Source organism: Panulirus ornatus, chromosome 1, assembly GCF_036320965.1.
Source record: "Panulirus ornatus isolate Po-2019 chromosome 1, ASM3632096v1, whole genome shotgun sequence".
NCBI lineage: Eukaryota > Metazoa > Arthropoda > Malacostraca > Decapoda > Palinuridae > Panulirus > Panulirus ornatus.
Window position 1 is genome coordinate 72,218,595 of NC_092224.1, and position 25,994 is coordinate 72,244,588.

At 40.7% G+C, this 25,994-nt stretch overlaps 1 protein-coding gene across 1 annotated transcript in view; it reads left to right on the plus strand.

Annotated features, from left to right (window-relative positions):
- Positions 1-25,994, plus strand: part of LRP1 (LDL receptor protein 1) — a 1,167,923-nt gene that overhangs the window by 297,515 nt on the left and 844,414 nt on the right. The window contains exon 7 of the mRNA XM_071663699.1: positions 20,606-20,752. Within this exon, the coding sequence (XP_071519800.1) occupies positions 20,606-20,752 (147 nt within the window). The remainder of the gene's footprint in view (positions 1-20,605; positions 20,753-25,994) is intronic.

The window sequence follows — 25,994 nt, forward strand, 5'->3', positions numbered from 1 at the left end:
CTGTCTCAGTCTTTCTCCCATGAAGATGTAATACACACAAAAGAAATGTCTGGGACTATTGTATTTTATTTTTCCCCAAGTTATCAGCATTTTTTTTCATAATTGATTGCTTATTTCTCCATTAGCGAGGTAGTGTCAGGAACAGATGAAGAAAGGCCATCTCACATTTATTCTCTAGCTGTCATGTGTAATGCACTGAAACTACAGCTCCGTATCCACAACCAGGCCCCACAGACCTTTCCATGTTTACCATTGATGCTTCCCAAGCCCTGGTTCTGTCCATTGACATCACATCAACCTCAGTTTACCACATAGTTCTAATTCACTGTATCCTTTATATGCCTTTCATTCTTCTGCATGTTCAGGTCCCAGTTGCTCAAAATCTCTTTCACTCCATCCTTCCATTTTCAATTCTGACACATATATCCTCTTTGTCAACCTTTCTTCACTCATTTCTTCACATGTCTGAACCATTTCACTACAACCTCTTCTCAAGCACACTTTTTTTTATTACCATACATCTCTTACCCCTATCATTATTTATCCCATCAAACCAACTCTCACCACACATTGTCCTTAAACATTTTATTTCCAAAAATTCCACCTTCCTCTGTGTGCACAGCCATATGTATAGCCTATTCTTCACATCCATATAATATTGTGACTACTTGTCCTTCCAACATACCCATTTTTGCCCTCCCTGATAATGTTCTCTTTTTCCATGCAGTTTTCAGCTTTCCTAGGGTCTCTCTCTCTCTCTCTCTCTCTCTCTCTCTCTCTCTCTCTCTCTCTCTCTCTCTCTCTCTCTCTCTCTCTCTCTCTCTCTCTCTCTCTCTCGAATCTGTCATAAGTGCTTTTTCACCAGCAAAAAATCAACTCACTCCCTAGACCCTCTCATTCTCCACAGACTGCATACTCATCCCTCTCTCCAAGACTCTACTCTCGCATTTACCTCCTCACCAACTTGTTCAAAAACAAATTGAACAACCATGTGACATCACAAACCACTGCTGCAGACCAATCTCACTTGGAACAATTTCTCTCCTCTCTTCCTACTAGTACACAAGCCGTACACCCTTGATTAAAACTTCCCACCACTTCTAGCAGCTTTCCTCCCAAATTGTATATTCTAAAGACCTTCCACAAAGCATCTCTATCAACCTCATCATATGCTTTCTTCAGATGAATAGATGCCAAGTACAAATCCATACATTTCTGTAAGTATTTCTCTCACTTTCTGTACAGCATGCACCTGATCCACACATCCCCCTCCCCAATCTGATGCTCTCTACTTCTCTACCTTCTCAGTCAGTACCCTCACATACAACTTACCAGGTATACTCAACAAACCTATACTTCTGTAGTTTGAACACTCTCCTTTATCCCCCTTGCCTTTATACGATGGCACTGTACATGCATTACACGAATCTTCAGGCACCTCAACATGCTTCATACATACATTGAAAATCCTTTCCAATCCATCAACAACACAGTCATCCCCCTTTCTTGATATATTCAACTGCAATTCCATCCACTCCAGCCACTTGCCACATTCCATCTTACATAAGGTTTTCACCACTACTTTTTCCTTCACCATACCACTCTCCATAACTCTCTCACTTTGCATAACACCCCGACCCATACACCCTACATCTGCCATTTTGTCACGAAACGCATAACAGTCCTTCAAAACACTCACTCCATCTCCTCATTTCATCACAACCTGTTATCACTTCCCCTTTTGCCCCCTTCATCGATGTTCCCATTTGTTCCCTAGATTTTTGCACATTATTTACTTCCTTCCAAAACACCTTATTCTCCTAAAAGATTCATGGTGCTTGCTCACCCCACCTCTCATTTGCCCTCATTTTTAACCCTAGCACCTTCCTCATGACCTCCTGCCTTATTTTCATATACATCCCTTACCCATTTGCAGATTATTTATCATACTTATACTTTGTCGCTGTCTCCCGCATTAGTGAGATAGTGCAAGGAAACAGATGAAAGAATGGCCCAACCCACCCACATGCACATAAATATACATAAATGCATACACACGCACATATACATACCTATACATTTCAATGTATACTTACGCATACATACACAGACATATACATATATACACATGTACATATTCATATATGCTGCCTTCATCCATTCCCTGCCACCACCCCGCCACACATGAAATGGCACCCCCCCTCCCCCGTGTGTGTGTGTGTGAGGTAGCACTAGGAAAAGACAACAAAGGCTACATTCGTTCACTCTCAGTCTCTAGCTGTCATGTGTAATGCTCTGAAACCACATCTCCCTTTTCACATCCAGGCCCCACAAAACTTTCTATGGTTTACCCCAGACGCTTCACATGCCCTGGTTCAATCCATTGACAGTACGTTGACCCCAGTATACCACATCATTCCAGTTCACTCTATTCCTTGCACACCTTTCACCCTCCTGTATGTTCAGGCCCCGATTGCTCAAAATCTTTTTCACTCCATCCTTCCACCTCCAATTTGGTCTCCCACCTTTCCTCATTCCCCCCACCTCTGACACATATATCCTCTTGGTCAATCTTTCCTCACTCAGTCTCTCCATGTGACCAAACTGTTTCATTACACCCTCTTCTGCTCTCTCAGCCACACTCTTTTTATTACCACAAATCTTCCCTACCCTTTATCAACCTTTCATCACTCAATCTCTAGGTACATAAAAACCATTTCATTACACCCTCTTCAGCTCTTTCAACTACACTCTTTCTGTTCCTACATATGTCTCATAAACTTTTATTACTAACTTGATCAAACCACCTTACAGTACATATTATCTTCAAACATTTCATTTCCCACACATCCACCCTCCTCATAGTCTTATCTTTAGCCTATGCTTTGCATCCACATAGTATTGCAGGGAGTACTATAACTCCAAACATACCTATTTTTGACCCCCCAGATAACATTCTCTCTTTTCACACATTTGTAAGCACTCCTAGAACCTTTGCTCCCTATACATCTCTGTATGACTCACTTAGTGCTTCCATGTTTCCATTTGTTGTCATATATTATAGATATGTACCTGAACTGTTCAGGGTAAACCATGGAAAGGTTTGTATGGCCTGGTTATAATTAGTCAGTTGTGGTTTTGTGCATTACACATGACAGCTGGGGAATGGATATGAGCAGATGTGGCCTTTCTTTGTCTGTTCCTGGTGCTACCTTGCTAATGTGGGAAATGGTGATCAAATCAGAAAAAGGAATATATATGTGTGTGTGTTTGTGAAAGTGTAAGGAAGTGAGATCTACAGATGCTCCCCAACTTTTGTTTGTTCAACTTGTGATTTTTCAATTTTACAATGGTGTGATAGCGATATACATTCAGTAGAAACCATAATTTGAATTTTGATCTTTGCCTGGATTTGCGATATGTGGTACGATACTCTCTCATGATGCTGCAAAGTGGCAGTGAGCCACAGCTTCCAGTCTGTCACACGATCATGAGTGTAAACAACTGTTACTCTACTGTGTATGGGTTGCCAGCATTTTTTGGGATTTTGTTTTTGTGTTTTTACATCCCATCATGTTCACAAAACACCCATCTGTGCCTCCTTTTTCTGGTGAGAAGGTCATTACTTGTGAGATGAAATTAAAGGTAATTGCCCAGTATGAAGTCAGCAAGCCAGTAATGGCCATCACATGTGAGCTAGGACTTTCGCAATTGATGATCTCGACCATCTTAAAGGATAAGAAGCGAATCATTGATGCAGTGAAATCTTCACCATCAGTTAAATCAACAGTCATCACGAAGAAAAGAGCTGGGCTGATCAATGATATGGAAACATTACTTGTCACAAGCATGGAAGACCAGATAGAGAAGCGTGTACTGCTTATCTCATGAATGATCCAGGATAAGGCAAGAAGTCTTCTTGACATGCTGAAATGGCCGCCTGTATACACAAATGTTTATAGCAAGTCATGGAGGGTTCTAATGCTTCAAAAGGCATCCTAATTTTCATATGAAAGATTAGCATTGAGGCAGTAAGTGTCAATACTGAAGGTGCCGAAGCCTTTAAGGAAGAGCCGCATATAATTGTGGATGAGAAATGTAAGTGTTCTGAGATGGTTTAATGTAGGCTAGGTTAAGGTATGATGGTCAGTAGGTTAGGTGTACAGTATTGAATATTATAAATGTATTTTCAACTTACAATATTTTCAGCCTATGATGGGTTTATCAGAACGTAACCCCATCATAACTCGAGGAGCACCTGTGGACTGATGTGAGTAAAAATGAAAGTGTAAGATGGGAGATGGGTGATTATTAGTGCAAATGCACTGGCTATGAGAAGAAAGATCATGAGAGCAAATGTTTTGGGAGCAATTAAGTATGCCTGTCAGCAATGTTGATGCAAGAAACTAGGTATTTTTGAGGAGTGCTTTAATGTGAAGATGAGTCATATGTCAGTTAAGGGTATCATTGGGGTGCATCGGGTAATCAGTTGTGTGAATGGAAATTGGGAACAGCTTGTGGAGTTGTGTGCTGTAAGGGGACTGGTGATTGGGATCACCTGGTTTAAAAAGAGACATGCTCAAGTATTTGCTGATAACCATGAGGAAAAGGAAACACAATAGTTCCCAAGTGCACTTTTGTGTAATGATCACATCATCAGGGGAGAAACAGTAATGAGAGAGAAAATGTAGATCGGTTTGTTGATGTGCTAGGATGAAACATAGCGAAGACGCCATTGGTAAACAAGTGTTACCAGATGGTGGTGTTCGGGTTGTTGGTGTTTGGGTCTGTCATCATGCCTGTCATAAGATTTTATTATGTGGACAGAAAAGGGAACTCTATACAATTTTGCTTACGACAAAGCTATCCCGTTATACATAATCACTATTTCCCACATCAGCGAGGTAGCACCAGGAAACAGACAAAGAATGGCCCATATACTCATGTACTGGTATATATATATACATAAGATACATAAATGCCCATATATGCACATATACATACTTATACATATCAACATATACATTCATATACATACACATACACAGATGTATACATACATACACATGTACATATTCACGCTGACTTGCCTTCATCCATTCCTGTCACTATCCTGCCCCACAGGAAACAGCATCGCTACCCCCTGCTTCAGCGAGGTACTACCAGGAAAACGGACAAAAAAAAAGACAGCAATCATTCACACTCAGTCTCTAACTGTCATGTGTAATGCACCAAAACCACAGATCCATATCCACATCCAGGCCCCACAGACCTTTCCATGGTTTACCCCAGATGCTTCACATGCCCTGGTTCAGTCCATTGACAGCATGTCGACCCTAGTATACCACATCATTCCAATTCGCACTATTCCATCCATGCCTCTCACCCCTCTTATATGTTCAGGCCCTGATCACTCAAAATCTTTTTCACTCCATTCTTCCACCTCAAATTTGGTCTCCTGCTTCTCCTTGTTCCCTCCACCTCGGACACATATATCCCCTTTGTCAATCTTTCCTCACTCATTCTCTCCATTTCATCACACCCTCTTCTGCTCTCTCAACCCCATTCTTTTTATTTCCACACATCTGTCTTACCCATTCATTATTTACTCGATCAAACCACCTCCCACCACATACTGTCCTTAAACATTTCATTTCCAATGTATCCACCCTCCTCTGTACAACCCTATCTATAGCCTGTACCTTGCAACCATATAATATTGGAACTACCCATTCTTCATCACTCCCAGGACCTTTGCCCCCTCCCCACCCTGTGACTCACTTCCACTTCCATGGTTCCATCTGCTGCTAAGTCCTCTCCCAGATATCTGAAACACTTCACTTCCTCCAATTTTTCTCCATTCAGTTAACTTGTCTCTCAACCATACTGAACCTAGTAACCTTGCTCTTAGTCACATTTACTCTCAACTTTCTCCTTTCACACATTTTTCCCAACTCAGTCACCAACTTTTGCAGTTTCTCACATGAATCACCCACTAGAGCTGTATCATCAGCAAACAACAAACTGACTCACTTCCCAGGTCCTCTCATACCCAGGAGATTGCATACTTGCCCCTCTCTCCAAAACTCGTGCATTTTCCTCCCTAACCACCCCATCCATGAGCAAATTAAAGAACCATGGAGACATCACACACCCCTGCCGCAGACTGATATTTAGTGGGAACCAATCACTCTCCTCTCTTCCTACTCATATGCATACCTTACATCCTTGTTCAATACTTTTCACTTCTTCCAGCAATGTACCTCCCACACCCTATACACTTAAGATTTTCCACAAATCTAGCAACTTACCTCCCACACCATATACACTTAAAACTTTCCACAAAGTATCTCTATCAACCCTATCATATGTCTTCTCCAGATCCATAAATGCTACATACAAATCCATCTGTTTTTCTAATTATTTCTCACAAACGTTCTTTGAAGCACACACCTGATCCACACATCCTCTACCACTTCTGAAACCACACAGCTCTTCCCCAATCTGATGCTCTGTACATGCCTTCACCCTCTCAATCAATACCCTCCTGTATAATTTTCCCAGGAATACCCAACAGACTTATTCCTCTGTAGTTTGAACATTCACCTTTATCCCCCATGCCTTTGTACAGTGGCACTATGCATGCATTCCACCAATCCTCAGGCACTTCACCATGATCCATACATACATCGAATATCCTTACCATTCAGTCAACAACACAGTCACTCCTTTTTTAAATTAATTCCACTGCAATACCATCCAAACCCATTGCCTTGCCAGATTTCATCTTCCACAAAGCTTTCACTATCTCTTCTCTGTTAACCAAACCATTCTCCCTGACCCCTCTCACTTTATTCACCACCCCAACCAGAACACCCTATATCTACCACTCTATCATCAAACACATTCAACAAATCTTCAAGATGCTCTCTTCATCTCCTTTTCACTTCATCACTATCTGTTATTACCTTTCCACTTGCCCCCTTCACTGATGTTTCCATGTGTTTTCTTGTCTTACACACATTACTTACCTCCTTCCAAAACATCTTTTTATTCTCCCTGAAATTTAGTGATACTCTGTCACCCCAACTCTCATTAAGAAAATATAAAGTGAGGACACTGCAAGAGGCCTATTGGCCCATGCTATGTGTGTCCTGAGTCTGTCCACCCAACAACCAACTTCCTGGACCCATAAACACATCCAACCTTCATTTAAAGGTACCTATAGACCTAGCTTCTACTACTGTACTTGGCAACTTGTTCCATGTACTTGGCAACTTGTTCCATAAATCTACTACCCTGTTCCCAAACCAACATTTACCAACATCCAACCTGAATCTATTTTTTCCCTTCACTTTGCTCTGAAAACCTTTGTATAAAAATTGTCTCTGGGTGGCATCACATGGGAAAAGCCATTAGAAAATTTTTCCTTGCCAGCTAACTGGCACTGGCACTATTTGTCCAAGGTATAAATTCTTTTTTTTACCCATTTCTCCTCCCATCACCATTTACCTGGAAAATTTAGTAACAAATTTTGTTGAGGTGTATCTAGAACACACGAGAAGGAGAGTTATTTTTCTTGTCAGAAGCTCTTTTAAGGGGGAATGGATATTTTAAATCCCTGTACACTTAAAGAATATTAGCTGTATTCCCAGATGTAAAAACTGGTAATTGGCTAATTGATACCTTAACACATCATGTAGTATGTAAATGTAGTTTCCTTTTGATCAAGGAATGATAGATTTATGTGTATTTATAGGATAAAGAAGATAACAGTTGAGTGCAACAAACTGTATATTCTATAACTTTTATTTTTGCTTTATGCAATGTAATCCCACTTTTTGATATGTAATAAATATATTCTGCAATATTTGAGATATGATTCATTAGGATGAAATTTAAGGTATTTTACTGTAAAGTGAAGCTCATTTCTGCATTTACGTTGAATTTTGGACTGATGATAGCTAGTTAGCAACTGAGGTTACAGCTGATGGGGACACATGACAAGACACCCTGTCAGGTCATGGAATCAGGAGATGCATCCACGCTTTCCTACCTTTGGATCATGGCATCTGCAGACATTACCACCTTATGGCTCATGGTTCAAACCTTTGAATCAGAATTGAACATCATCTTCACAAGTGAACTGTCTAACTCAGACTGGAACTTCTTGACTGGTTACTGGAATGCCCAGCTTTACCTTGCTTTGGCAGCCCTAGCGGAGAGATCAGTCACCTTGCTGCTTGCACTGGGCAACAGTTATCACTTTGCCTATGATGTGGTATCTTTTTATGATATATACATATTGCAGTGTTATGGTCAAATAGAAGATTTATAAGTACATACTGAGGTTACTTTCCCCTTCTTTGAACACATAGATTAGCAAGGGTAACTAGAGACTCTCTTCATAGTCAGGAAGAAAGAGTTATGTGGCTCTTGTTAGGTTATATTAGTTACTCTGAAGGAAGAATTAGGAATACATTCATCACTGGCACACAACAATATTTATTTATTTATATTTATTATACTTAAACACTATCTCCCGCGTTAGTGTGGTAGCACAAGGAAACAGATGAGTAATGGCCCAACCCACCCACATACACATACATAAACACCCACACATGGACATATACATACATATACATTTCAGTGTACACATACATATACATACACAGACATATATACACATGTACACATCCATACTTGCTGCCTTCATCCATTCCCGTCACCTTCCCACCACACACAAAATAGCATCCCCCCCCCACCCACCCACCCCTCCACCGAGGCAGCACCAGGAACAGACAGAAAAGGCCACATTCGTTCACGCTCAGTCTCTCTCTAGCTGTCATGTGTAATGCACCTAAACCACAGATCCATTTCCACATCCAGGCCCCACACACCTTTCCATGGTTTACCCCAGATGCTTCACGTGCCCTGTTTCAATCCATTGACAGCACGTCGACCCCAGTGTACCACATCGTTCTAGTTCACTCTATTCCTTGCATGCCTTTCATCCTTCTGTATGTTCAGGTCCCGATCACTCAAAGTCTTTTTCATCCCATCCTTCCTCCTCCAATTTGGTCTCCCACTTCTCCTCGTTCCCTCCACCTTTGACACATATATCCTCTACGTCAATCTTTTCTCACTCATTCTCTCCATGTGTCCAAACCATTTCAACACACCCTCTTCTGTTCTCTCCACCACACTTTTTTTTTATTTCCACACATCTCTCTTACCCTTTCATTACTTACTGATCAAACCACCTTACACCACGTATTGTCCTCAAGAATTTCATTTCCAACACATCCACCCTCCTCCGCACAACCCTATCTATAGCCCATGCCTTGCAACAATAAAACATTGTTGGAACCACTACTTTCAAACATACCCATTTTTGATCTCTGAGATAACGTTCTCACCTAACACACATTCTTCAACGCTTCCAGAACCTTCGCCCCTTCCCCCACCCTGTGACTCACTTCCACTTTTATGGTTCCATTCATTGCTAAATCCACTCCCAGATATCTAAAACACTGGGAGATATCTAAAACACTTCACTTCCTCCAGTTTTTCTCCATTCAAACTTACCTCGCAGTTAATTTGTTCCTCAACCCTACTGAACCTAATAACCTTGCCCTTATTCACATTTACTCTCAACTTTCTCACCAAATCGGCCACCAGTGCTGTATCATCAGCGAACAACAACTGACTCACTTCCCAAGCCCTCTCATCCACACGAGACTGCATACTTGCCCCTCTCTCCAAAACTCTTGCATTCACCTCCGTAGCCACCCCATCCATAAACAGCTTGAACAACCATGGAGACATCAGGCACCCCTGCCACAAACCGACATTCTCTGGGAATCAGTCACTTTCCTCTCTTCCTACTCGTACACATGCTTTACATCCTTGGTATAAACTTTTCACTGCATGGAACAACTTACTTTCCACACTATATACTCTTGAAACCTTCCACAAAGAATCTATATCAGCCCTGTCATATGCCTTCTCCAGATCCCTAAGCTATGCTACATACAAATCCATCTGTTTTTCTAAGTATTTCTCGCATACATTCTTCCAAGCAAACACCTGATCCACACATCCTGTACCACTTCTGAAGCCAAACTGCTCTTCCCCAATCTGATGCTCTGTACATGCCTGTACCCCTTCAATCAATATCCTCCCATACAATTTCCCAGGAATACTCAACAAACTTATAACTGTAATTTGAACACTCAACTTTGTCACCTTTGCCTTTGCAGAATGGCACTATGCATGCATTCTGCCAATCCTCAGGCACTTCACCATGATCCATACATGCTTTGAATATCCTTACCAACCACTCTACAACATAGTCACCCCCTTCTTTATAGATTCCACTGCAGTACTATCCAAACCTGCCGCCTTTCCAGCTTTCATCTTCTGCAAAGATTTCACTAACTCTTCTCTGTTCACCAAACCATTCTTCCTGACCCTCTCACTTTGTACACCACCCCAGCCAAAACACTCTATATCTGCCACTCTGTCATCAAACACATTCAACAAACCTTCAAAATATTCACTCCATCTCCTTCTCACTTTGTCACTACTTGTTATTACCTCCCCATTTGCCCCCTTCACCGATGTTCCCATTTGTTCTCTTGTCTTATGCACTTTATTTACCTCCTTCCAAAACATCTTTTTATTCTCCCTAGAATTTAATGATACTCTCTCACTCTCTCATTTGCCCTCTTTTTCGAAAACCTCCTGCACCTTTCTCTTGACCTCCTGTCTCTTTCTTTTATACATCTCCCAGTCATTTGCACTACTTCCCGACAAAAATCATCCAAATGCCCCTCTCTTCTCGTTCACTAACAATCTTACTTTATCTCACCATTCACTACCCTTTCTAATCTGCTCACCTCCCACCTTTCTCTTGCCACATGCATCTTTTGTGCAAGCCATCACTGCTTCCCTATATACATCTCATTCCTCACCCACTCCCCTTAAGTCATTTGCTCTCACCTTTTGCCATTCTGCACTCAATCTCTCCTGGTACTTCTTCACACAAGTCTCCTTTCCAAGCTCCCTTACTCTCACGACTCTTTTCTCCCCAACATTCTCTCTTCTTTTCTGAAAACCTCTGCATATCTTCACCTTTGCCTCCACAAGATAGTTATCAGATATCCCTCCAGCTGCCCCTCTCAGCACATGAACATCCAAAAGTCTCTCTTTTACACGCCTATCAATTAACATGTAATCTCATAACACCCTCTGGCTATCTCTCCTACTCACATATGTATACTTGTATATATATATATCTCTTTTTAGACCAGGTATTTTCAATCACTAGTCCTTTTTCAGCACACAAATCCACAAGCTTTTCACCATTTCCATTTACAACACTGAACACCCCATGTACACCAATTATGCCCCCAACTGCCGCATCACTTACCTTTGCATTCAAATCACCCATCACTACAACATGGTCTCATGCATCAAAACTGCTAACACACTCACTCAGCTGCTCCCAAAATACTTGCCTCTCATTATCTTTCTTCTCATGACCAGGTGCATAGGTAGCAATAATCACCCATCTCTCTCCATCCACTTTTAGTTTTACCCATATCAGAGTTTACTTTCGTACACTATCACATATTCCCACAACTGCTTCAGGAGTAGTGCTAATCCTTCCTTTGCTCTTGTCCTCTTACTAACCTTTGACTCTACTCCCAAGACATTCCCAAACCACACTTCCCCTTTACCCTTGAGCTTCATTTCACTCAGAGCCAAAACATCCTTTTTTCTCATCTTTGTTAGATCCACACACATTTAGACACCCCAAATGAGCCTTCGGGAGGATGAGCACTGCCCACATAACTCCTTCTGTTTTCCCTTTTAGAAAGTTAACTGCAAGGAGGGGGGGTTTCCAGCTCCCACTCCCACCCCCTTTAGTCGCCTTCTATGACACGCGGGGTAAGTAGGAAGTATTCTTTCTCCCTATCCTTATGCAAGGACCTCTTTTTAAGAAAGAATTATGGTTTTATGCAAAACCTCTTTATAGTAGCTCCTGCAGCCCTGTGTTGCCCTTCTTCCAGGAGCAGGGAAATGTGGACTTCTTTGGAATGAGGAATTCTTTGGTGAGACTATATTCCCAGTGATACAGCCTCTCCAAAGATGACTTTTCTCTTGCAGTGTAATCTCTTGCAAGTGGACTCCAGTAACAGGATTTCTTTCCACATGCTTCTGCAGCCCAAGTCTGTGTTACTTTCAGTAGCAGGGAAATGTGGTCTTCTTTAAAGTGGGAATTTCTTTAATGAGATTGTACTCTCAGTGATATAGCCTTACCAAAAGTCACATTCCACTTACAGTGTAACCTCTAAAAGGGAGTCCAGTAACACCTGCAATTTTTTTCATAAATGTTTGCCATTTCCCGCGTAAGTGAGTTAGTGCTAAGTTTAGATGAAGAAATAGTGTTATTTGCTTGCATTTACCCTAGCTGTTCTTGAAAATGCACTGAAACCAGAGTCCTCAAACCAAGCCTCACAGACCATTTGTAGTTTACCTGGACTGCCTCAAATGCCTAGGTTTAGCCCACTGACACCATGTCATTGTCATTATACCATATCACATCAATTAGGTCTTTACCTTGAGCACCTCCTACCTTCTTGCATATTCAGCCCCAAAGACTTGAACCATCTTTGTCTCCATCCTTCCCACATCTCTTTGGTTTCTTTCTTTTCTTTGATCCTTCTACTTCAGAAGTATTTACTCTGTCAGTCATCCTCTTCACTCTCTTCCTTTCCATATAGTCATACCATTTCAGCCCATCCTCTTCACTTCTCTAGTACCAACTCTTCTTACTGCCACAACTCTTTTTTATCCCATCATATCTTATTCAATCAACCTTCCTCACATCACATAGTGTCCCCAAACATTTCATTTCTACACATCCACCATCTTTACATTTTTATCTAAGGCTCGTGCCTCTCATCCATACACCACCAATGGGTTTGCTTTTATTTACATTCAGCTTTCCCCATTCACACACTTCCAAATTCAGTCACTAACTTCAGCAGTCTCTCACAAGAATTATCAGGAAGCAATAACTGACTGACTCTCCAGACCCTCTCATCCTCCACAGACTGCATACTTGCCCCTCTCTCCATGACTCTTGTGCACTTCCCTTCCTCACCACACAATCTATAAACAAACTGAACAACCATGATGACATCACACACCCCTGCCACAGACCAACATTTACCAGGAACCATTCACTTTCCTCTCTTCCTACTCATACACAAGCCTTGCACACTTGATGAAAACATCTCACTGCTTTTAGCAGCTTTTCTCCCACACCATATATAAATTTAAGACCTTCAACAAAGCATCTTCATCAGCCCTATCATTTGCCTTCTCCAGGTCTGTTTTTCTAGATATTTCTCACACATTCTTTAAAGCAAACAAGTGATCCACACATCCTCTAAAACTTCTAAAACCACACTGCTCCTCCCCAGTCTGATGCTCTACGCATGTCTTCACCCTCTCACTCAATACCCTCCTATCCAACTAATGAGTATACTCAGCAAACTTGTACCTTTCTAGTGTTGATACTCATCTTTATTCACCTTTATTCTGCCAATCCTCAGACACCTCAACATGATCCATAGATAGATAGATAGATAAGTTTCTGACCACAGCTTACAATATGTAAAACATAGATAACAAAACAATGTATAATAATTACAAAAGGGACGCTTTCACAAATTACCTAAAGAACAACTGCTGTCCAGCATGAAAATTTCATAACTATTAAACACATACAAAAGGTAAGTAACCAGCAAATAAAGCACTTATTTACAACGTGATCGAAGCTATAAAAAGAGATTCATTTGCACTCTAGACAGTGTTTATAAATGTTTATAACATACACACATTAAACATCCTTACCAGCCAGTCAACAGCACAGTCACCCCTTTTCTTAATAAATTCATCACAATACTATCCACTCCAGCTGCCTTGCCACATTTCATCGTCTGCAAGAATTTCACCACCTCTTCTCTTTTCACCAAAACACTCTCCATGACTCTCTCACTTCACATACCACCCTGACCAAAACACCCAACGTCTGCCACTCTATCATCAAACATACTCACCATCTCTTTACTTCATCACTACCTGCTATTACTCCCCCTTCTCCCTACACACACACACACCGATGTTCTCATTTGCTTTCTTGTTTTTTGCTCATTATTTACCTCCTTCCCAAACACCTTTTTGTTCTCCCTAAAGTTTGATGATACTTTCTCATCCAAATTCTTGTTTGCCTTCTTTTTCAATCCCTGCACCTTCCTCTTGACCTCCTGCCACTTTCTGTTATACATCTCCCAATAATTTACACTTCTTCCCTGTAAGTAAAACCCAAATGCTTCTCTTTTCTCTTTCTTTAGTAACTTTACTTATTCATTCCACCTTTCAATACTCTTTCTAATCTGCCCACCTCTAACCTTTCACATGCCTCATGCATCTCTTGCACATCCTATCATTGCCTCCCATTCCTCACCCCCTTTCTAAGTTTCATTTATTTTCATTTATTCTATACTCATACTCAGCTGGTATTTTTTCACGTCTCCTTTCCAAGCTCGCTTACTCTCACCACTCTCTTTTCCCCGACATTGATTCCTCTCTTACAAAAACCTCTACCAGTCTTCACCCTCGCCTTCACAAGATAGTGATCAGACATCCCACCAGCTGCCCCTTGCTTTCGTTTACTTTTAAAAGTTTCTCTTTTATATGCCTATCAGTTGATATGAAATAAACAATTTGTGCTGACCATCTCTCCTATTCACATGCATGTACTTGAGTAAATCCCTCTTAAACCAGGTATTCCCAATCACCAGTCCTTTTCCAGCACACAACTCCACAAATTGTTCACCATTTCCAGTCATAACAATGGATACTCATTTGCCCGAATTATAAGCTCGACTACCACATTACTTACCTTTGCATTGAGATCACCCATAACTAATACTTGGTCTCTTACATCAAAACTGCTGACACTCAGCTGCTCCCTAGACACATGCCTCTCTTGATTTTTCTTCTCATGCCCAGGTGCAGAAGCACTAATAATCACCCATCTCTCATCATCCACTTTCAGTTTTACATATATCAAATTTGGTAAAGTGTGTGAAAGAAGAAAGTTAAGAGTAAATGCGAATAAGAGCAAGGTTATTAGGTACAGTAGGGTTGAGGGACAAGTCAATTGGGAGGTAAGTTTGAATGGAGAAAAACTGGAGGAAGTAAAGTGTTTTAGATATCTGGGATTGGATCTGGCAGCGGATGGAACCATGGAAGCGGAAGTGAATCATAGGGTGGGGGAGGGGGCGAAAAGCCTGGGAGCCTTGAAGAATGTGTGGAAGTCAAGAACATTATCTCGGAAAGCAAAAATGGGTATGTTTGAAGGAATAGTGGTTCCAACAATGTTGTATGGTTGCGAGGCGTGGGCTATGGATAGAGTTGTGCGCAGGAGGGTGGATGTGCTGGAAATGAGATGTTTGAGGACAATGTGTGGTGTGAGGTGGTTTGATCGAGTAAGTAATGTAAGGGTAAGAGAGATGTGTGGAAATAAAAAGAGCGTGGTTGAGAGAGCAGAAGAGGGTGTTTTGAAATGGTTTGGGCACATAGAGAGAATGAGTGAGGAAAGATTGACCAAGAGGATATATGTGTTGGAGGTGGAGGGAACGAGGAGAAGTGGGAGACCAAATTGGAGGTGGAAAGATGGAGTGAAAAAGATTTTGTGTGATCGGGGCCTGAACATGCAGGAGGGTGAAAGGAGGGCAAGGAATAGAGTGAATTGTATCGATGTGGTATACCGGGGTTGACGTGCTATCAGTGGATTGAATCAGGGCATGTGAAGCATCTGGGGTAAACCATGGAAAGTTGTGTGGGGCCTGGATGTGGAAAGGGAGCTGTGGTTTCGGGCATTATTGCATGACAGCTAGAGACTGAGTGTGAACGAATGGGGCCTTTGTTGTCTTTTCCTAGTGCTACCTCGCACACATGAGGGGGAGGGGGATGGTATTCCATGTGTGGTGAGGTGGCGATGGGAATGAATAAAGGCAGACAGTGTGAATTGTGTGCATGGGTATATATGTATGTGTCTGTGTGTGTATATATATGTGTACATTGAGATGTATAGGTATGTATATTTGCATGTGTGGACGTGTATGTATATACATTGTGTATGGGGGTGGGTTGGGCCATTTCTTTCGTCTGTTTCCTTGCGCTACCTCGCAAACGCGGGAGACAGCGACAGAGCAAAATAGATAAATATATATATTTAATAAAACACTCCCACAACTCCTGACTTTACTCCTAAAATATTTCCAATTCATTCTTCCCCTTTACCCTTGTGCTTTATTTCATTCAGAGCCAGAACATCCAGGTTTCTTTCCTCAGACATATTGCATATCTGTCCTTTCTTTTCTTGGTTATATCCACACTCGTTTAGACACCCCAGTTTAAGTATTCCAGAGGATGAGCCTTCTGCGCCTAGCTTTTTCTTTTGTTTCCTCTTTTAGAAATTGAAATCCAAGAAGGGGGTTTTTCCAGCTCCTTGCTCCCACCCCTTTCAGTTGCCTTCTATGACTTGCAGGGAATACGGAGGTAGATTTCTTTCTCACCAACCCAAGGGATGAATATCCCACTGATGAGTTTCCCACTGAATTCCAACTTGCCTTGAAGATTCTTAGCCATTCTAAGTACTTCCTGACTTGATGACTCCAAGTGAAATATAACCATAACTGGTCACCTCATGTCTCAGTTATAACCTCATATTCTTCTTCTTTACTTTATCTCAGAAATTGCTTCTAGCAGTCTCTTGATATGCAGTTCCTCCTATTTTCCTTTCCTCTTTGTCTGGTGTACAAAAATCAGTGATTTATATATATCAATTTCCTTCTAATCTTTCTAATTTTGGTGCCACTCACCTTTCAGTTAGAGCCATCACTGTGGTAGTGTCAACATCTGTGTCTCTAACTTTCTGAATAATCTCTTGTTTGGCATGCAAGTGCTGTTCTTGTATCCTCTGTTCTTTCCTGAGCCTTCTTACATGCAGACCATATTTTTCTTTGATTGCTACATCTCTAAATAGTACATATAATTCTTTCAACTACTTTGTTCAACTTCCTGTTTGTATGTTTGTGTTATCCCAAGTCTGTGTTACTCCTCCTCACTCTTCACAGTCTGTTGATCTGCTTCCAAATTTCCTCCATCTGATCTTCCATGCCATCTCTTTACTTTCATAAGTCTGACTGTGTGTTAGTCTGTTTCACTACCTGAATAGTTTTCTATATCATTCCAGTAGATTCAGTATATGCCTTAAGCCTCTCCTCTATATGAAAGGTTCCCAGTAATGCTTCTGCAATTCTTTGACAAATATTGTCACTAGATATTTCCTCTGATTGCACAGTCTCTCGTATGCCCAAAGAAGAAACATCATACTTTGTTTTTTTAATGGCTTCATCTTCTTTCCTAAGGTTAGTTATCTTGTGAACCTCCTCCCCTAAACTATATTTTTGTTCCTCTCGTCTTATGACTCCCTTCTTGATCCTTAAAATGCTTCCTCAGTTGCATTAACTCTAGCTATAGTTGTGTTGTCTTCAGATCTTGCTCCTTCACAAGTTCTCATAACTTCCTGAAATATTTGCTCTTTGGTGTTTTTATATTTAGCCTTTTTTCCCTTTATCTCTGGCCTTTTCATTGCTGCTCTGGTTTTCACTGACTGGTTTTAGTACATTCCTGTAACAGTGCATCCGTTAGTTTCTGGTTAAGGCAGTGTTAGATTTCTTAGATTATTCACCAAAGTAATACTAGTAACACAAATTGAAGCTTACTGGAGCAGATTATCTTCAGTCCCAGGAGAATTCAAATGTTCTACTGCTAATTTCACTTCCCTTTGGCAAGCTGTACTTTCATACATTAACTTACTGCACTTTTTGCCTGCACAGTGTTATCCACTCACTCACAAATAATCTTACAAGTAAGGAAGAAAGTATTTTGAATCACTCAGGTTGGTAACATCCCTTCATTGTAATTGAACCAGGGAAGTTTCCACTCCCAAACCATTTTAAACTCCAAAATTTGGAATTCTCAAACTGAGTATCTTAAAATGTATAACACTCAGAGGCCCATTTATACTCTGCTCTATCCTTTCTCATACATAATAGGCTTCAGGAGCTGTAGATCCTCTAATATCTTGAAAGAAACAGGGACCACTGCCTGGAACTCTTCCTACAACCACTGTGTAAATATTAAAAGTCAATGACAGTACACTCTTGAGTGTGCTATTACATGTTGAACCTCTTTAATCTGGCAACCTTGGGACCTGGCCATTACCGGACCACAGAGGATGCTGGAAAACAGAAATTGACCCCTAAGGGAACCCAATATGTAAAAATGTTCCTGACCCCTAATCTTATCAGCTCATTCCACATACATATTGCTGTGTTATCAAAGTTAGAACAAAGCATAAAACAGGAAATGATATAATAATACAACTATCAAATCTTTCAAACATTAGAAGTATCCCCAGATGGAGACTCCTTGATATCTTGGGCTAGAGTTTTTCATGGAATACGACGCTAATATAGGGCATATTCATTAGCATTATACACTTGTTCTGGGGCTAAGTTTTCGGCTTTCACTAGCTGCAAATTCATTCATAAATTTTGTCGTAGCTTCGTGACAAGTGGTTAATGTAAAGAATGACCAAAGGTTGGTAGTTGGCTTTCACTGACTCGTTGATATTGTTGTTTCATTGTTATCATCGAGGCAGTCAGCCCACACTGCATCAGTCCCAGCCAGGTCGCCAGCTCGTACACTCTCTCTCACCCTGTACATATTGCTGTTGGCTGTTTGATAGAGAATTGGAGTTTTTATCTATTCTTTTAATGCGACTATACACTACAAGCATCCATGTCATCACTACGCTTTTCTCCACACACACACACTATGTGCTGAAATTCCATGTCTCCATTTACACTTATGTAACCATCCTTGTGAATATTCACAATCATAGTCTAGCTTTAATTCTCTATGAAAAACTTTGGCCTGCTTGACAAGCATCTCCCAGAAATGCTTTTACCTTCATTACTTTGGAGCTCAAACTGCTTTACAAGTGCACTGTCTGCTTTTATACTCCTGGCACCTTTCAAAGTTTATCAAAGCTTTAAACTTTTCTGGTTTTCAGGTTTAGCAAAAAACTGAATATAAGAAATTAACAGGATTGTTAATTAGCTTGGCTGCAGTGTAAGCCAATTTTGGCTCCTTAGCACTGCTAACAGTGCTGACCTGGTGGCAGATCTACAAACTAATGGTGGCAGATTCAAAATTTGGCAGACTGTGGGAGTTACTGGACCACAGAGCACTGGATTAGAGAGGTACAACCTGTACTAGCACAGGTTGGGTGTGTGTGCTCAGATTGCCATTACTGGCACAGGGTGACCCTTGTGTAGTTGTTATTTAGTGGGCTCGTGGCTGGATGTATTTGTTGTATAAAATGTGGTGAATTGCTTCATCCCAAATAAATTCACCTCTATCTGTGTGTGTGTATGTGTGTGTGTGTGTGTGTGTGTGTAATGATTCACCAGTACTAAGTTTAACATAAGTTTTTGTCAACGACAGCCTTTTCATGGGTGTACCATTCCTGGCACAAGTTGGATGTGTGTGCTCAGGATAGGGCAGCCATGTGTAATTATAATGTAATGGCCTCTTTTAAGTGGATGTGCATGTTGTGTAAAATGTGACCATCCGAAGCCTTCATCACTATACTTTCTGGTAAGTTTTCATTAAATATTGTCTAAATTATTAGGTGCAGGTTTGTGGTAGGTAGTTGTTAGGGTAAGTTCCTGCATATATAGTTGATGTGTAAGTTAGATAGGAAAAATTAGATCATTACTCAGAAATGTAATTCATTAGTTCCTTATATACTATTCAGTCTATCTATCTATCTATCTATCTGTCTGTCTATCTACCTATCTATCGATCTGCCTCTATCTATTTAGCTTTATCTCTGATGCACATTCCCTTTGGAAACTCCCTTGAAGGGATGGTCATGGCAAAAGAGTTTCCGTAACTGGTGAACTCCATTATAGCACGGCTTTTTTCTTTTTATAACAAGACAATTGGCTGTAAGCGCAATACTATGCTATATGTTTTTTTTTTTTTGACCACTTGCAAATTACAGTCTCTTGCAGTGGCTTTGGTCCTGTTGATTCTAAGGGAATAAGGTTCTGATTAATGATGCTTTTTGTTTGGATGTCAGGACTTTATCATTCCACCTTACAGGCCATTATCTGTGTATTATCTTTAGCTTCTTCCCCATGTACATAAGGTTGATCAAGAGCAAACATGTACCTTTTGTGGGAATTGATTTGTTGAACTGTGGTTCCCAACCAGAACCATAGAGGATTGAGAGAAGTAGCTTGAGGTTTTGAGATTTATATCTTTTGATTATGAAAATATGTGTGCAGTGCTGATCACTGTGAAGTTAGAAATTTTCAAAAACTATGTAAAAACAATAATTTTCTCTTCTCTGCATTTAAAGCATTTGATATTTTATTTTTAGGCCCTCCAGATGAACCAGCAACTCTCCTATACGCAAGCAACTCTGGTTTAGCTCGTCTGTACTTGAATGGCTCAGCAGTACCAGGAAATGTTCATCTCAGTTCGCAGTATGCTGTGACTTTTGATTTTGACCACCGAAACAATTCAGGTTTGTCTTAATGCATGAAATAATTTATCGCTGTGGTAAGTAGTTTTTCATGGCATCATCATGTTGTATGAATGTTGCCCATGAATCTTGTAGATTATGCTATACCTTTGAATGTGATTTTTCCATTTGTGAAATAAAAATCCTTAACCTTCTATTGAGTGAATGTCCTGCAATGTTTGAAATGGTTTATGAGTCCTTCCATGCAGGATATTCCAGTGATGTTTTCTTCTGCCAGTAGAGAAAAGTTTTGTTACACCCTCTGAGTGAATCAGAGTCCTCCATCCTTCCTTGTGGCACCCCCAGACCATGCATAGGCATGTAGTGTGCTTCACTTTACAGGGTAGATGTGCATCAAGGTGTTTTTCTTCTCCATTCCCTCATGCCCACACCCAAGGGGATGAGTCTGTGAAAATGTAACATGCACTAGTTGAACAGTTTTCCTTTATTAAGAAACATGTGAAAATGAGACTAAATCAGTGAAAACTGGTGAAAATCTTGTAACAAAAATTAAAATCCCATTGAAATTTGTTGCCAGTTTCATGTGGAAGCATGCTCAAGTAACTCATCCCATGTGGGATCTTTGGACCGTTTGCCTACAGCTTTTTTTTCTGGTTTATGCAGATAAAATGTTATGATAGATCAGGTTATATGGTGCACATATATTCATTTATATTCTTATCATTCAGTTTTTCAAGCAGTTCTTTCTATGGGAGGACAGAGAGATCACAGTGGCTGGCACAGCAGAACATTGAGGACAGTGACATAGAGGTCAACCTCATTAGTGATGAATGTGACCCGAACAGCCTCTTGAACATCCCATATTAGTTGGAAGAATTGTCACCGCCTTCCCCCACTAGTAAGTTTGGTGGTATTTGATTATTATGTTTGTTTATATATGAAGAGGAAAATTTGAAGGTGGGATATGATGAAAGGGACTGATTGAAATGATTTGTATAAATTATACATAACTTATATATGATTAGTTCCTAATACTTACTGCTTTATCTTTCAGCTGCTTCTGTCAGGGTCAGACCCAGCCTCTTGGAGGAGAAAGAGGATGTCCTGCCATTCCTGCCCAAGGTGAAGAAAAGGACTTGAAAGAGGGAGAACATCAGCCACGCACACTACTCCCAGAATATCAGCAGGATAAGCCTGACATGATCCTTTTCTCTATCAATGCTTCAGGTTCTTCATTGTGGAGCTGGTATATCATATTATTTTTCAGTCCAACCTTTATGTCAGGTAGAGGGATGTTACCATGTCATCCCACACACAGAGCTGAGATGCTGATCATCATTGGTACTGTGGAAGTGGTTTCTGTACCAGCCATTAAAGACTACTGGCCATTAGACACAGATTCCTCAAGTTGCAGAAACTTTGTCCTCCAAGCACTCTTTCCTCCTCAAGAACCCCTTTTACTTCAATGACATGAAGAGGCTAGGGAACAGGACACCAATTTTTAGAATAAAGTCAGTAGTGAATGTCATAGCCGAGACCTAACTGAGAATTCCTTCCACTTCTGAGTAGTCGGTAGATGAGTTAATGGTCACATATAAGGGGAATAAATCTGGCAATTCTAAGGCAATGCTTCAGGATCAAGCAGGATAAGTGGGGTACAAGCTGTTCTGCTGGTTGAGCATAGACAGGATCACTCATAATATCATAATGTACCATGGAGCCACTGATTTGGCAGCCCACAGCACCTACTTGACTCCTATGGAGGAGGAAATGAATACCAGCACCAGGATTGTTGTCACCCTTGCCAAGACCGTCAGATACCTTGAGAGGTCTACCATCTATTCATACAACTTTTTTGCAAGTATCGGACTTGTGTGATAACTCGAGCAGTACAGCTGTTGGTTTGTGGGGACTGCTAGGAAGATCTACATCAGCTTCCTTGATCTCATTTCAGTAGAGGAGATAATAGTGCCAAGAACTCAAGAGGAGTCATGAACTGAAGATTTTCAGATGGTACCCTTGCCCAAAGTGGAAGCACAACAAGTTGGTCACTTTCCTCTCCACTGATATTGGTGTCAAGCCTGTTTTTACCGTGCTGTGGTACAGGTTAGCAGAGGAGAAGGAGATGTGATATCAGGATGTCATACACAAATGCACTAGGATTATGGATGGTATAGACAAAAGCAACATAATGGCACACATCCACTAGATTCTTGTCAGGCCCAGTGGTGGCATTTGAAGATATTTATCTATGCCTCAGGCTTGCATGTCAGCAATACTTGGCTTCTGTACAAGCATGACTGGATCTCCCACACTGTTAATTTCATGCCAATCAAGAATTTCCACCTTGATGCCTCCATATCCACCTGAATGCAAAAGTTGGAGGTAAAAAGAGCAGCCTGGCAATCCAGGGATGCATCACCCTCTATGTTGACCCTACCTTATAAGGTATCCGTCACAATCCTGCTATGAGTTACCTGCCTGTCTTCACCTGCTGCACTTGCAAGTACTGTTCAAAGAAGGAAAACATCTGCTACTCCAAGTGGATGTGCACAGTCTGGAATGTCACCCTCTGCCTGACTGATAACATTACCCTTGGTCTCACTAACACAAGAATTGCCTTTTTCCTTCACAACATGGAGATGGATAGTGTGGAGGAGGCAAAGATGCTTTGTGGTTTTGTGATATCACTTTATACTGTAATGTAAATGTATTAGCATGTCTCGGTTGTATTGCTCAGTAAATGTTTGTATAGTATTTGCACTTTATTTTCTTGAATCCTTAATAGTGTGTGTTTTACTAACTACTGAATATGACAAAATTAAAGTTCTCAAATAATGGACCAATTTAATGTTTTATTTTCATATATGCTGTCCAGTGGCACTATAAGTCACGAGAAGTAGAATTTTTAAGAATCTGAGGATACTTAGAGAACCACAAAAACTACCCACAGTAGGCAAAAGAATCCTTAAGGAATGAGCATGGTTCCCCATGAAACTGACAAGTGGATGGACTTTTTTTCGATTTTGTTCAGGTGATCTTTGACCTTTAACGGAAAAAATAGTATGAAGAATTAACAGATATAACAACTTCACATTCCCTGGTTTGAACCAGGGCATGTGAAGCATCTGGGGTAAACCATGGAAAGTTTTGTAGGGCCTGGATGTGGAAAGGGAGCTGTGGTTTTGGTTCATTACACATGACAGCGAGAGACTGAGTGTGAATGAATGTGGCCTTTTGTCTTTTCCTAGCGCTACCTCGCAGGGGGGAGGGGAGGATGCTATTTCATGTGTGGTGGGGTGGCAATGGGAAATGAATAAAGGCAGCAAGTATGAATATGTACACGTGTGTATATATGTATATGTCTGTGTATGTATATGTAAGTATACGTTGAAATGTATAGGTATGTATATGTGCGTGTGTGGGCATGTATGTATATACATGTGTATGTGGTTTGGTCGGGCCATTCTTTCATCTGTTTCCTTGTCCTACCTCGCTAACACGGGAGACCAGCAGAGTATGATAAATATGAATAGATAAACAACTTCTTAGAGACCCATCAGTTTTAACATGCTGAGAGTTTTTTTTTGAGGTCTCAGAATTTAGGGATCTTGCCTATTGAATGGATGAATAGCACTAATGCTCATGAGCAGTGTACACTTTAATGTCTTTAGTCTGGCATTCCATACTTTGGCAACTCCCATATTCCCTTGTTTTATTGTGGAAGCTGCCATCCAAAAGGTTGCAGGAATGATAAAGTAACGGTTAATTAAGCCAGGTTTTTCACTTCATTCAAAATTTATAAATGCTTTCCCTTGTCTCCTCTTTTTTCCTTCTATAAGCCTCTCTATATATCAGTTAAGGCCTGCCCTTGATGTTGACTTTTGTCCATGATTGGGGCCTTCAACATAAAAGAAAGTTTGTCAATGCCTTGACAAGTACTGTGACAAAGACAAAATTTTCATAGATTGTTACACTCCCCCTCCCAGGAATATTAGGGATAGGTAAGGATTTTACATCTGAGAGAGTCATTAATCAGAGATCAAATGGTAAAGAGTTGATAAGTCTGAATGAGCACAGGAGGTACCTTGATCATGAATGGTTACAGAAGGAATGAAAAGTACAGGTTGAACCTTCGTTTGCGAACTGGGCTGCTTTAGATTATAGAATTTTCTGGTTCGTAGGTCGTCCCTTATGAGCTATATAGGAAATATTGTGTGTCTTAGACACCATAGTAACAAAGTTAGTACTAAAACATGAAATGAAAATTGATAAGCACAGTATTGTATTATCTTATATATCCTTGATACCATAATGATAAGGCACACTCATATACATGGGACCAGGGTGTTTTAGGAAAGTTGATATGTGTATTCAAGGAACTCGTATTACCACTGCTTGAAGGTTCTCTCATATGCAGAACAACATACATGCAACACTACATTGCAACACTACATTACTGAATTGGGACAATGGCTCCCACAAAACAGAATGTCTGTATCTCTGCAAAAGTTTTCACAGTCACTCTTTTGAACCTCAGACAGAAATGAATCCAACCTGTATCTTTCTGTTACCTAGTTTGTGCACCACATTTGACACACACATGACGTTCATTCCCCATGCAACAAACATCAACACAAAAGCAACAGACAAGCTAAATTCACCCAGAATGCTAACCGGTACCAGATTTGTACAAGAAAGAATCCTGTGGTAAATCTACCCTAAACTACTCCTCACCAGCCTAATCATCCACAGTTATGTGATTTTATTTATTTTGTTTATTCATTTTTGATTACCCAAGGACCAGTTTCTATGAAAGAGGCCTGGTGTCACCCAGGACCTTTCTGAAGGCTCCTGCATCACTTCCATTCGCATGGTAATGTCGACTCCACAAGAGTGAGAAGTCCTTTGATGAAACTGTACTCGCAGTAATACAACCTCATCAAAAGTGACTTCCCATTTGCAGTGTAACCTCAAGCAGGTGGAGTCTTGCAACACCTATTCACATGTCAGAAGCAGCTAAAACAAAGCTGCATACCTTAAACACTCAACACATACACAAGAAAACAAAGATACCCATAGCTGTGCCACCTCAATTTGGTTAGCACTCAGTTCTTTGCACCAGCACTAGACTCTTACCATCTAAATCATTCCATAGCTAACAAACAGAAGTAGAAAGCTTACCCTGGCTGTGCAGCTCAACATTCTATACTCAGATACATCCCTTCCATCAAATGCAGCATTGACAAAATATGTACACAATGAAATTATCCTATAAGCACTC